This window comes from Carassius auratus, chromosome 4 (assembly GCF_003368295.1).
Source record: "Carassius auratus strain Wakin chromosome 4, ASM336829v1, whole genome shotgun sequence".
Classification (NCBI taxonomy): domain Eukaryota; kingdom Metazoa; phylum Chordata; class Actinopteri; order Cypriniformes; family Cyprinidae; genus Carassius; species Carassius auratus.
In genome coordinates this window covers 5,072,292-5,085,190 of record NC_039246.1, presented here as the reverse complement: position 1 = coordinate 5,085,190, position 12,899 = coordinate 5,072,292, and the positions used below count along the sequence as shown (strand labels likewise).

The 12,899-nt window shown below is 37.0% G+C and overlaps 2 protein-coding genes across 2 annotated transcripts; one reads left to right on the top strand and one right to left on the bottom strand.

Moving 5' to 3' along the window:
• Window positions 1-1,228: 1,228 nt before the first annotated feature.
• On the bottom strand, window positions 1,229-5,420 carry LOC113066249 (zinc finger protein 862-like). The gene is made up of 2 exons (XM_026238082.1): window positions 3,516-5,420; window positions 1,229-2,680 (listed from the first exon to the last, which is right to left on the bottom strand). Exon 1 carries the CDS (start codon window positions 5,136-5,138, stop codon window positions 3,648-3,650), a length of 1,491 nt encoding a protein of 496 aa, XP_026093867.1. The 5' UTR covers window positions 5,139-5,420; the 3' UTR covers window positions 1,229-2,680; window positions 3,516-3,647.
• Window positions 5,421-5,449: 29 nt separating this feature from the next.
• Window positions 5,450-6,885, top strand: LOC113066725 (gastrula zinc finger protein XlCGF8.2DB-like). Its single transcript, XM_026238716.1, has one exon. The coding sequence runs from the start codon at window positions 5,558-5,560 to the stop codon at window positions 6,659-6,661; it is 1,104 nt and encodes a 367-aa protein (XP_026094501.1). The 5' UTR covers window positions 5,450-5,557; the 3' UTR covers window positions 6,662-6,885.
• Window positions 6,886-12,899: the final 6,014 nt, after the last annotated feature.

Here is a 12,899-nt window from a genome sequence, read left to right as displayed (position 1 = left end):
TCTCTACGTGGAGACCATTAAAGCCGTAGAACGGCAGATGGCACGGGCTGTCTGCTTAGTCACACGGAAAGACAGTTATGTGGCGTGGCAAAGTTTTAAAAAAGCCTCTTCACCGATGGACCCACATGTGCTCAAGTCTTTTAGCAGGTCAGCCTGGTATGCCTGCAGAACCGTGTGTATGGTGTGTGTAATCCGTTACGTCACCTACCGAGGTCATTTAAGCCAATTCTAGGTGTGTTTGACACGCGTGCTTCAAAACCGGTTGAACGAAGAATGATCTCATTAGCATTTGATATACAGCATCTAGAGTAGCTTTTAATAGGGAACTAAAAAAAAATTTTGAGTAACATGACACAGGTATTACAAGGAGAGGGTGACCTATGAGGACATAACTCGTGTCCCCATTTTTCAGAATTAGTTTTTTTGAGAAAGTAAAAATGCACAAAGTTTCCTGTGAGGGTTAGGGTTGGTGTAAGGCCATAGAATATACAGTTTGTACAGTATAAAAACCATTACACCTATGGGATGAACCCACTTTTCACAAAACAAACGTGTGTGTGTGTGTGTGTGTGTGTGAGAGAGAGAGATTGAGGGTTTGTGTGTCATGTCTCTCTGAGAGCAATGTTTGGTCTTCCAGAGTGGAAAGCCAAATTTTGACCTGAACATAGGAAGTTTGGGGAATTTGGTTAGAAGTTATGGATTTGTGTTTTGAGTTTCGAAAAAAAAAAAAATAGAGTCATAATTTCAAAAATGTATTTAAACCATTAAAAAAATCTGACAGACCACACAGGTTGCAATGTTTGAACCAAGAGGGTTGAAATCGTTAATCACTAGCACAGTCCACATTCAGTGTTTGTAAAAGTACTATCTTTGTGTAATGTTACTAAAGTATTATCTATACAAGCCTGAGGTGGAATATAGAGAGTATGTCATGTAACATCACATTCAGTAATCGTAAACTCGTTAGTCAGCTAGAAAATAAATTTACTCTGGAGAGTGGAGCGCGGAATGGAGCAGTGTGATTTTGACTGGAGCAAGAAATTTATTTTTTTGAACGTCGTTGTTTTCCCTCGCTCCAAGAGCGATCCAAAAGGTATAATTGCTTCTTTCTGCTGTGGAAATTTTATTTGCAATATATCACAAATAAAATTTGCAAAGCAGAAAGCAGCAATTATACCTTTTGATGCTGACAAACATGTTATTAGTTTGGCATGTGGTAGGAAAAGTTTGAACACAATAGCCTAAGCCACTTTGAAATGCTCCTGTTATTTTATTCGTTTATTTTAATATAGGCTACGTTATGAACAACATTTCAAACATACTGAAATAATTTAGCCACGGAGCGAAGGTGGAGCAGTGTTTCTGGTGGAGCGGGAAATTGTGAACCTGGAGCTGGAGCGGAGTCATTATTAGCTCAAAACATGGAAGGGAAATTGTTGCCGCTCCATTCCGCTCACATAATCTGTCAGGAACAGGAACAGAAACTGCTGTGGAACAGTTATGCCCATAAAGATACTGTATATGGCACTGGCTGAATTTACGCCCCTGAGCACCATCCCCAAGATTCCACAACAAAGCAATGTATACAACAAATACATAAAAACCAATATTATTTCTGAACTTTTGAGCCAAATACTGTCAGTAAGACCCCATTTAAGCTGCATTCAACAGTTTTTGCTAGAACCTCACTCAGGCCTCTTAAAAAACCCAGTTTGCCTGGTAACATATTTGCTTTACACAAAAAGCAGCTGTCGTTGTTGGTTAGATACGTCTGGATCAGAGTTTCCGCTAGAAAAAAATGGTGCCGGTCAAAGTGACCAGCAGAGGTTTCGTTTTCCGGACATTTTGATGATATGCCGGTCAAATATCGCCTCTTAATTAGTCAAGTTGAGGAAAACTGAAAGCAGTTTATGTAACTTAAAAAATGACATAATCAGGCCGTATATGCAACATGTTTATTAGCCCAACTTTCAAACAGACGGAAAAAAATCATGAACGTCCGATTGGCGTCAATCAACCAATTGTTTTTTACTATGGTTTCACATTTCATAGTTTAACAAACCAACCCCCCTTCCCCACATAAAATATCCGAATATAGCATTGTTTTTATTCAAGCAAACTTAATTATAAACTCAGTATGTCTCATTTAGCTGGTAACATTTAAATTGGCCACCGTGTGAAATGACTCCTTGTCAAATGAACTTGAACAAACAAATGTCTAGGCCTATAACATTGTCTCGTGTCATTTTTGGCTACTTTTTACGCTTTTTTGCAGTGCTGAATTGTGCAGCTGCCGACTTAAAATCAAAACTTCCCAGTGTCTCTCTACAACTTGCAATGCGCATAAGCCGCGTAACCTTGTTCTCCGCAAGGCGACTTCGTTGCTTCGTCTTGATCCGATTTTGCAACCCCCTCTCTGCAGGAACACTCGAGACAGGGATTACACAGGCTATCTTGGCGAGCTTGGTCCACTCTGGATACATTTTGTTGAAATCACATATGAGGACTTCGCAGGCTGTGGAGAAATACAATCCTCCATAGCCACGGAGCGCTGTCATGACAGCGAGGGCATCATGTCGCAGGCTTACGGTATCGATAAGAGGAGCGGTGTCCGCAGACTCAAGGCTTGTAAAATGGCAAATAATCCTTCTGATCGCTGGTTCTGCATATTCTTGGAGAGCTATAAGATAATATAATAGGTGAGAACGATATTAGAATTATAGGCCTACAAAAGAATGCTGCGTTTATTAAAATAGGCCTGTATGGGTCATCCTGTGGAAATGTCAATTTTTCTGTCCCTAGCCTTTACAAAAATATTACACTTTAAAACACTTTATGGTTACAATTTCTTTACATTTTAAAATAAAACAATATGTTATTTGAAAAATTAAACCTTCTTGAGCCATCAACAGGCTATTTGATTTTTATTAATTCTGTAGAATTCCCATTATATCCCATATTTAAACTATAAAATATATATTTTTTTCTGTCACATTAAATACAATGCGACATGTGACATAATAATAATTTTACATCCATTTAATTCTGCAACACTCAAAAGTTAAGATTTAAAGGATTGCATCATTAATTTTAACCGGTTTTCAAATAGTTTCATTGTTACATGGTTGCGCAAACGAACTAACCTCATTCAAGCACCCTTTTAACAAACCTGATTAAAATAAATAAAACATTATCTCCATATTTGTTGTATTATTATTTTTTTTTTTACTCTGACTACATTATGCTGAAAAAAATGAAAAATAATATTTAATAAAAAACCTTTGAAATTGCCAAAGTAACACCAGTAACACAAAAGTTACATGCCGTCTTTAAATAAATGCACAAAAAATTTAAATATTTATTTATATATTTTAAATTTTTATTAATCTAATAATGTGGTGTAAGTTTAAATGTTAGAAAAACAAATACATTTTAAGACACCTTGCCAGTTGCCATACCAAAAGTGGACATTTCTGTAGAATGACGCATATAATATATCAACATCTCCTACTTACCACTATGTGTCTGCGGATATCTAGAGGGGTTCAGAAGGGCATCGAGGCAGTGAAGTAGATCCATGCAATCCTCGGGGAACCGATCTAGCAAGGCATCTATCAGATGTTGAACATAACGTTCTCTGGCTTTTTTTAAATTTGAATGGAGCGGTCGCTTGAATTGGTCACTTTGACATCCTTGTATGTGCCGTCTTTATATCCTGCCTTGAATGTTTCCTCTTCTGGACCGGGGACATCTCGTAAGTGTGTAAATGCCGCGACAGATGCTTGCACTATTGGTCGGATGCTGGAAAGATTGACGTTGTCTTTCTGAAAAACTAAATTCAGTTTTGTCATCACTGGTAGTAGATCGGCCAGTGCGTGAGTCAGGGCTATGAAGCTGTATGTCTGGATTTGACCAAGCAGCCCTTGTGCTTGGGTATTTCCTCCCACTGCCTCTTCATTAATTTCCATGACCACAGCTGCCCAGTTGTGCTTCATGGCCTCCACAGCCCTGTGAAGGGATAGCCAGCGGACTGCGCATGGCTGCTTGAGGCTGACCATGTCCTCATCACTGAGTGCAGCTGTTAATTGGCGGAGCCGGGCTGTTCTGGTGGCAGAGTGTCTGTAGAAGGAGTACACCGAGGAGATCATGTTTTTGTAAGCTCTGATGTTTTCCACAGCTTTCTCTGCGTCCAGCGCAGAAAGTGCAGCCCGGTGGGCAACGCAGTGCACCTGGATAGAAAATGGATTTGCTTGCTTAAACAAAGCACCCACCCCACCATGCCTTCCCATCATTACACTTGCACCATCTGAACCCAGGCCAATGACACGGGACAGTGCTATATCCATTTCGCGAAGCACCGCAACAACACGATCATAAATGCATCTTGCTGTCCCGGAGTCCACATCATAATTTCCAAGAAAGCATGTCTCCACCTTTCCTTTAATTTCCAGCTTTAGATATATGATTAACTTTTTGTTCACAGTGATATTTACAGTTTCATCAATTATTATTCCAATGAAGTCACTGTTTTTCAGTTTTTTACGGATCTGTTCCACCACGATGTGTTCTAATGCCTTTTCCATATCATCCACAGAGTCGCTGTGGCAATAAATGCCATCAGTGGTGACAAAATCTGGAGCCTCGAGAGCTTGCAGTAGCTCAGTCTGTGCTACAAAATGGTTAGATGGGAGAACATGTTTTGCCATGTGGAATACAATTTTGAGCTGAGAGCATAGTTTTTTCTTAGAAGTTTCCGTGGCCTTGTCACAGTGGCCTTTCATCGCAACCTGCTGTGGCGTTAAATTGTGCGCCGCAACATGGTCATTGCTCTGACTATGTTCAATGAGAGCAGACATTCTCAAATTATTCGACCCTCTTGTGAATCCGTTGCGTCGTCCTGCCTTTTCGCAGAGCGAACAGAACATTTTTTCATTACCATCAACTACCTCACATCTTAGCCATGGGAACTTGTCACTCCATTCCGACCGATACGCCCTACACTTCGGCTTTTTCTCTGGTGGTGGCGGAGCTGTCTGGCTCTGGACATCTGAGGCTTCAGGCGTTCCTGATTCAGTATCCTCCTTCGCGTCTGGCCTCTGAAAAAAACTTTTAAGGCTAGTCTGCCTGGGCCTGGCCATATTTGAAACGTCTCTTAAACAGTGTGTAAATGCATCTAAATGATGCTTCTAATGTAGCTTCTCTGTCTACTCTGCATTGCAAAGATCAATTATTTTGATACTGACTTAATTTGCTTGGTAAAAGCCCAAATGCAAGAATTTGGCTAAGAAGATGGTGCACTTTTAGAAAAAATGGCTTAAAGATGGAAATAGCCATAAAACTTGTTGAAAATGATTAATTTCTATTATTGATGTGACCTTCCACACATAATATAAACAAATTCAGGAGTCAGTTAGCACAATTAGAGATATCAGCACTCTATTACCGTTATTGAGAAAATCCCAGAAAATTCTAGAGATATCATTTTTTGTTGTAATCGCACACCCCTAATTTGTTATTTAATTTATATTTAATATAAATTAATATATTAATTATAACAATGTTAGAATGTCTGTTACTTTGTGACATTAAACTGGTTTTAACTTTGTATTTGTCTGTTTTTACCTCAGACCTGATGTCGCTGAATGAGGAGAGTCAAGAACTGAATGAAACAGACTACAAAGATCAGAATGAGAAACTGCATGATTTCAAAACTGAAGAGAAATCTATTAGTTGCTCACAGACTAAAAAGACTTCCTCACAAATTCAAAAAACAGAAACTACAAACCTTAATCCCAACAGGAGAATTCACACTGGAGAGAGAACTTACACCTGCCAACAGTGTGGGAAGAGTTTCTCACGCAATGGAGATCTTAAGACTCACATGAAAATTCACATTGAAAAGAAACTATTGATATGCCCTCAGTGTGGAAACTGTTTTACAAAGAAAAAATACCTCACTGTCCACATGAGAACTCACACCAGAGAGAAGCCATTCACCTGCCCTCAGTGTGGAAAGGGTTTTACACAGAAAAAATACCTTGCTGTCCACGTGAAAATTCACACAAGAGAGAAGCCATTCACTTGCCCTCAGTGTGGAAACAGTTTTACACAGAAAAAATACCTCGCTGTCCACATGAGAATTCACAACAGAGAGAAGTTCTTCACCTGCCCTCAGTGTGGAAAGAGTTTCACGTTTAAAGGAAGACTAAAGACTCACATGAGAGTTCACACTGGAGAGAAGCCATTCACTTGTCCTCAGTGTGGAAAAAGTTTTACACAGAAAAAATGCCTCGCTGTCCACTTGAAAATTCACATCGGAGAGAAGCCATTCATCTGCCTTCAGTGTGGGAAGAGTTTCACATTCAAAGAAAAACTTAATATTCACATGAGAGTTCACACTGGAGAGAAGCCTTTCACCTGCGATCTGTGTGGAAAGAGTTTTTCATTAAATAACGGTCTTAAGGGTCACATGAAAATTCACACTGGAGAGAAGCCATTTGTATGTGATCAGTGTGGAAAGAGTTTTACACAGAAAAACTGCCTTAAGGGTCACATTAGGAGTCACACTGGAGAGAAACCTTTCACCTGCAAACAGTGCGGGAAGAGTTTCTCATTAAATAACGGTCTTAAGGTTCACATGAGAACTCAACACTGGAGATAAGCCATTTTTATGTGATTAGTGTGGAAGGAGTTTTATTGAGAACAAACTCCTTAATGCCCATATGGGAATTCACACTGGAGAGAGTCCTTTCACCTGCGAACTGTGTGGGAAGGGCTTCAGGCCTTAAAAACCACATGAAGTTTCACTAAAAACTTTGTTGTCATTATTGCGAATAGACAGGAATCACCTTAAGAATCATTCAAATTCTCATCTGAAAAAAAAAAGCCTTTTATGTACAATCACAGTGGAAAGAGTTTTTACAAACAATGCAAACCTTGGGAGTCACACTGAAGAGAGACATTGCTAGTATCTTCTGTTTGAGAGGAGATTGTCAAAGCAGCATGAAATGCCATTTGTGAACTTATTCTGGGTAAGAAATTACAGTTTTCCCCAGTGACGAGATTTTTAAAAAGGAGAAATTTCTATAATCATCTGTGTATTCTTTCTAATAGACAATTCAGTTTTACTCCGTGTACTAATTAATTTTTTTTTTTGCATTCACACTTAACCAGAGGACACATATGTAAAGTCATGATACCATTTGTGTTCTTTGTTAAAGCATATAAAAAAATAGTCTGATTGACACCATGACTACTTTTTACTTGCATCCTTGACCTCTTTATGCTTCCCCATGAGGCTTTTTATTTCCTTTTGTGCATATGTACTCCTGTGGCTAGTAAGGATGGGATGATACACCTACTTCCTGATTCGATACTATCATGATACTTGGGTGCCAATACGATATGTATCGCAAAAAAAAAAAATAGACATTACATTTTATTTTTATTTACACTTGGAATGCTTTATTTTGTTTATTTTTCCTTGATTGTATATGAGGTGGAGGAAAGTTAACTTTCATTTCCGCTTGTGATATCAGATTCACCGATAAATTCAAGAATTGCACGAAGGTTTGCTATTTTAGCATGTCTGAAGGTAGACATGAACAACAATGACGTGCCGGTACTTGATTTTGCTGTAGTTCGTAAACTTTATTTAATATAACAGCCATTTATGCACAAATTAGATGCATTACATAAATGCCTGAATATGCAGCTTGGCTCTAAGAAATAGAGACCAACTCATGGAATCATGAATAATTAATAAATTCCTGTCCCAATAAAGACGCAACTTTGCCTGAATTAAATTATATTCAGCCACGAATGAGTGCATGTTGGAAATAAAAGCACTGAATTGAATTTTTTATCTGTTGTCTACATGTTCATCGTTAGTCTTATAAAGTTGGAGTGACGCAGATAATCCACCAAGATCCTTTCCCAATAAAGACGTAACCCCAGCAAACACAGAGCATTGTGCGGACGTCGCCAGGTCGTTGTCATTTGGACAGTGTGACATTACTTCAATTTGATGTTGTGAGGACGTCTCTGCTCAATCTGACTTTGCTGCAGCCTGGAATTGAACTTCTGGTTGCGTATTGTCAGAGGAGAACTGGCCCCCCAAGTTTTGGTTCCTTGCCGCTATTGCCTCTGGCTTGCTTAGTTGGGGACACTTCATTTATAGAGATATGGTTGACTTGATTGCACAGATAGAATTTAAACTGAACTGAGCTGGATGATGATATCACTGAATTCAATGAACTGCCTTTAACTTTTATTTTGCATTATTGACACACTGTTTTTCTAATTAATATTGTTCAGGTGCTTTGACAATCTTTTTTGTTTAAAGCACAATATAAATAAAGGTGACTTGACTCGACGTCATGGTACTTGACGTCTTGACACTCTTTCAAGAAAGAAACTTGCAGTCTTTGAGTGCAAATGGAGAAAATCTAACTTGGAAGTTTTTTGCATAGAAAAACAGGCTCTTAAAACTGCCAGAGCTGACCATATCCGCAAACTCATTTAAAATAACCAAGACAATCAAAGGTTTTTATTTAGCACAGTGGCTAGATGAACAAATAACCAGATGCCACCCGATTAAAATATTCCATCAATTTTTTATAGTAATGACTTTATGAATTTCTTCACCGATAAAATAGATAACATCAGAAATACAATAATAAATGTAGATTTTAATGCGTCTAAAACCTCAGTTTCATCCATCACACCCAAAGATAAACTGCAGTGCTTTACAACTATATGACAGAAAGCGCTAAATAAACTTATCACTGCATCTAAACCAACATGTTTATTAGATCCTGTACCCACTAAATTACTGAAAGCGTTGTTATCTGCAGCAGAAGAAGCGCTTCCCAATATTATTAACTCATCGTTATCTTTAGGTCACGTCCCAAAACCATTTAAGCTGGCGGTTATTAAGCCTCTTATTAAGAAACCAAAACTAGATCCTAGTGAAAAGGCAAATTAAAGGCCCATTTCAAATCTTCCATTTATGTCTATAAAATTTTAGAAAAAGTTGTGTCTGCTGTCAATTGTACTCCTTCCTGCAAAAAAATTATCTCTATGAAGAATTTCAGTCAGGTTTCAGGCCCCACCATAGCACAGAAACTGCACTTGTTAAAATTACAAATGACTTGATTCTTGTGTCAGACCAAGGCTGCATCTCATTTCTAGTCTTACTTGATCTTAGTGCTGCGTTCGACACCATAGATCATGACAAACTCATTGATTGATAACAAAACTATACAGCTATTCAAGGGAAGGCTCTAAGATGGTTTAGATCCTACCTGTCCAATCGCTACCTCTCTGTTTATTTAAATGGGGTGTCATCTCATTTATCACCAGCAAAATATGGCGTGCCACAAGGATCTGTCCTAGGCCCTCTGCTATTTTCAATATACATGTTGCCCCTTGGTAATATTATTAGAAAATATGGGATTAGTTTCCACTGTTATGCTTATGATACTCAGCTATACTGTATATCTCAACGAGACCAGGTGAAACTTCTAAATTATCTAAGCTAACAGAGTGTGTTAAAAATGTAAAAGATTGGATGACCAATAATTTTCTCCTATAAAACAGAGATATCACTTATTGAACCAAAAAACTGCACACAAAATCTTGTAGATTACAATTTGCAACTAGACGGATGTACTGTTACTTCCTCTAAAGTTAAAAATCTGGGTGTTATATTGAACAGCAACTTGTGTTTTGAAAACCATATTTCCCAAAACAGCATTCTTCCAGCTGCGAAACGTGTTACCTGTTTCGGATGCAGAAAATGATAGAAAAGTCCACTAAATAACTTTCGCATTTGGCTCCCAAACTCTGGAATAGCCTTCCTGATAATGTTAGGGGTTCAGACACACTCTGTCCTTTTAAATCTAGATTAAAGACACAACTCTTTCACCAAGCATTCGAATAATGCATCTCATAATTTGTGGCTGCAATTGTATCTGAATGCGCAGTTTGATTCTTTAGCTTGGGTTAAACTAATTAATTTTACTTGGTTGGAACAGCAGCTATGTTAATTATGTCTCTATTTGTTTCTCTGTTTTACCGTAACTGGGATTAACACAAGCTCCAGTCTGGTTTCAGAACACCAGAGAAGAGATGATGCTGACCCCTCAGAGGAACTTAGATGAAGCTAAACCTGAAACAACATACAGAACTAACAAATATTGCTACTGCATCATATAATAATTGCTGTTAATAATGTTCATCGTCTGGTTGACTACGTCACATAAAATGACAGTCACCACTTATAAGCTACTACTAAATATTGTTGAAACTTAATTTTCTGTAAAGTTGCTTTGCAATGATTTGTATCATAAAAAGCGCTATACAAACTTAAACTGAAAAACTTTAAACAGAGGCTGCCGAAATCATGTTCAGTGTATGTGGTATAATAATTTCTACTTTTCTCCCTCAAGTGGATGGCCTGTTAATTCTTTCGTCTGCTCATTATTGGTGTTTGTGGTGTTTTTCATATGCATGCTTTTTATTCTCAAATAGATCTGATACTTTAATTTTTACAAAACATTAATAAACTAATTGTTAACTTTTTACAAGTGTTGCTTACAAGAAAAGATATTCATTTGTTACCACCTACTAGTATTTTAAATGTTTTATTAATTTTATTAACAAATAAGTGGTACAGACAAAGTACACATTTACCACCTGCTACCACTTTAAAATAATGGTCCGTTGTTAATAAGTAAAATAAACATGTTTAAATAAACAACCTTATTAACATGTTTTTCACTTTAAAATAATGGTCCAGATCACTAGTAGTTCCTGCGGACTGACAAGGTAACACTTGAATAATGAGTCATGGATTTCACAAGTAATTTACAATAAAATTATCTGACACATACTGTAAAGCCATATATTTCTGTGAGGAACTAGTGATATTCTACCAGACATTGTAATCTGGAAGATGTTGTTTTGTGCTTAACACTATAAATCCAGTCAATGTTTTCATGAAGGATGCAAATATGTTTTGACAAGAGAACATCATTATTTATTGTCACTTCCTATAGAGAAGCCCTCCCCAGCATAATATCACTAACGTTAAAGTTATTAGAGTTGGAGACATTGAACTTAATGGAGCTCATTAAATATATCATATGGATAGGCTATATATATATATATATATATATATATATATATATATATACACGTTTCCATAAAGTAGCTAATTGTTCACTTTATAGACGTAGCTGTTGTGATTAGTAATTAATTGGTTATTCTTCATTAGTTGGCCATAGTTCCAAAGTAGTTCTCAATGACGATATTTTTCTTTAGTAATTATCAAATACCTAATAAGGAACTACCTATGTCCTAAATGAGCTATTACTTACTGCTTAGTTAATCTTGCTTCTAAATTAGTTAATAGTATTAAGTTAAGTGTTAATGTAGTACTACCTATTACTTCCTGCGTAGTTACTTATTAACAACGGACCATTATTTTAAAGTGTTACCCAAATTTGTATCATCTGCAAAGATTATTTTATGGAATAATGTAGATGATTTTACAAAATTGTTTATATATAGAATAAATAAGAGTGGCCCTAAAATAGAGCCCTGGGGGACCCCCAAAATTATGGGCTTACAAGTAGAGTTATGATCATTGACATGAACATACTGTTCCCTCTCATTTAGATAACTTCTTAACCATTCAAGTGCTAGACCTCTGATACCTTAATGTTGTAATTTGTGCAGTAAAATATCAATATCAATGGTGTTAATGGCACATTTCTCGTCTTCAATACAGTCATTAATTTGTTCATTTAAGTCTAATATTGCCATACAGGTTGTGCTCTTTTTTTCTAAAACTGTATTGGGAGGGAACAAGTATATCCAGTTTATCAAGATAGCCACTAAGTCTATTGTATAATATCTTCTCCATTACTTTAGAAAAAGTGGGTTAGAATTGATATGGGCCGGTAATTATTCATATCATCTCTATCACCCGATTTAAAAATTGGAATTAACTTTGCGATTTTTGTCATTTTAGGTACAATACCGGTAAATAAAGAAAGGTTGATACAATGAGCCAGTGGCTCTACAATGATGTTCGCAATGGCCTTCATGATGTTACTAGATATTCCATCTACATCAGAGGTATATGAGCTCCTCAACTCAGAAATAATTTTGAGGAGTTCGGTAGCTACTGTCGGTTGGTATCATGAAGAATGAGTGAATGTAACTACCAGAAAGAAAATGTTTAAAAGTGACACCCTTGGGTGGACTTACATTTTTTTGACAGATTTAGACCCATTGAGGCAAAATGATTATTAAAACTCTGTGCAAGATCAGCTTTGGCATAACCAAGAGCAGGTAGAGCACAATGATCATCCTCTAAACAAAAATCACAGGTATTTACTTGGAAGCTATTCTTAACATAAAGGCAGACCCCTCCGTTTGTTCTATTTGGTCTGTTCTTAATGTGTAGATTGTACCCATCAAGGTTAAGTAGTTTGACATTTGAAAATGTATTGAGCCAGGTTTCACTACACCCAATAACATCAAAATGACAGCTTAAGTTAGATAGAAGAGAAACCAAATCAGAGTGATGTTGGTTTAGGCTTCTGGGCCCGTATTCCTAAAGATTTACTCTTAAAATTAAAGAAAAAAGTAATTCAGAAAGCATCGTAACCCTTAAAAGAGGTCTTAAGGTCAAACTTGTTAGGAGCACAGACGAGGACTTTTAAGAGGCTTAAGAGTTTCTTTAGCAGAGGAGAAAATGGCAGAAAGAAGAAGAGGCAGAAGAAATGTGTTGCAGACAATGGATGACAGTGAGTTAATAAGACGCTATAGATTATATAATAATTTATAATTTAATATATAAATTAAAGTAATCACTACATTACGATATT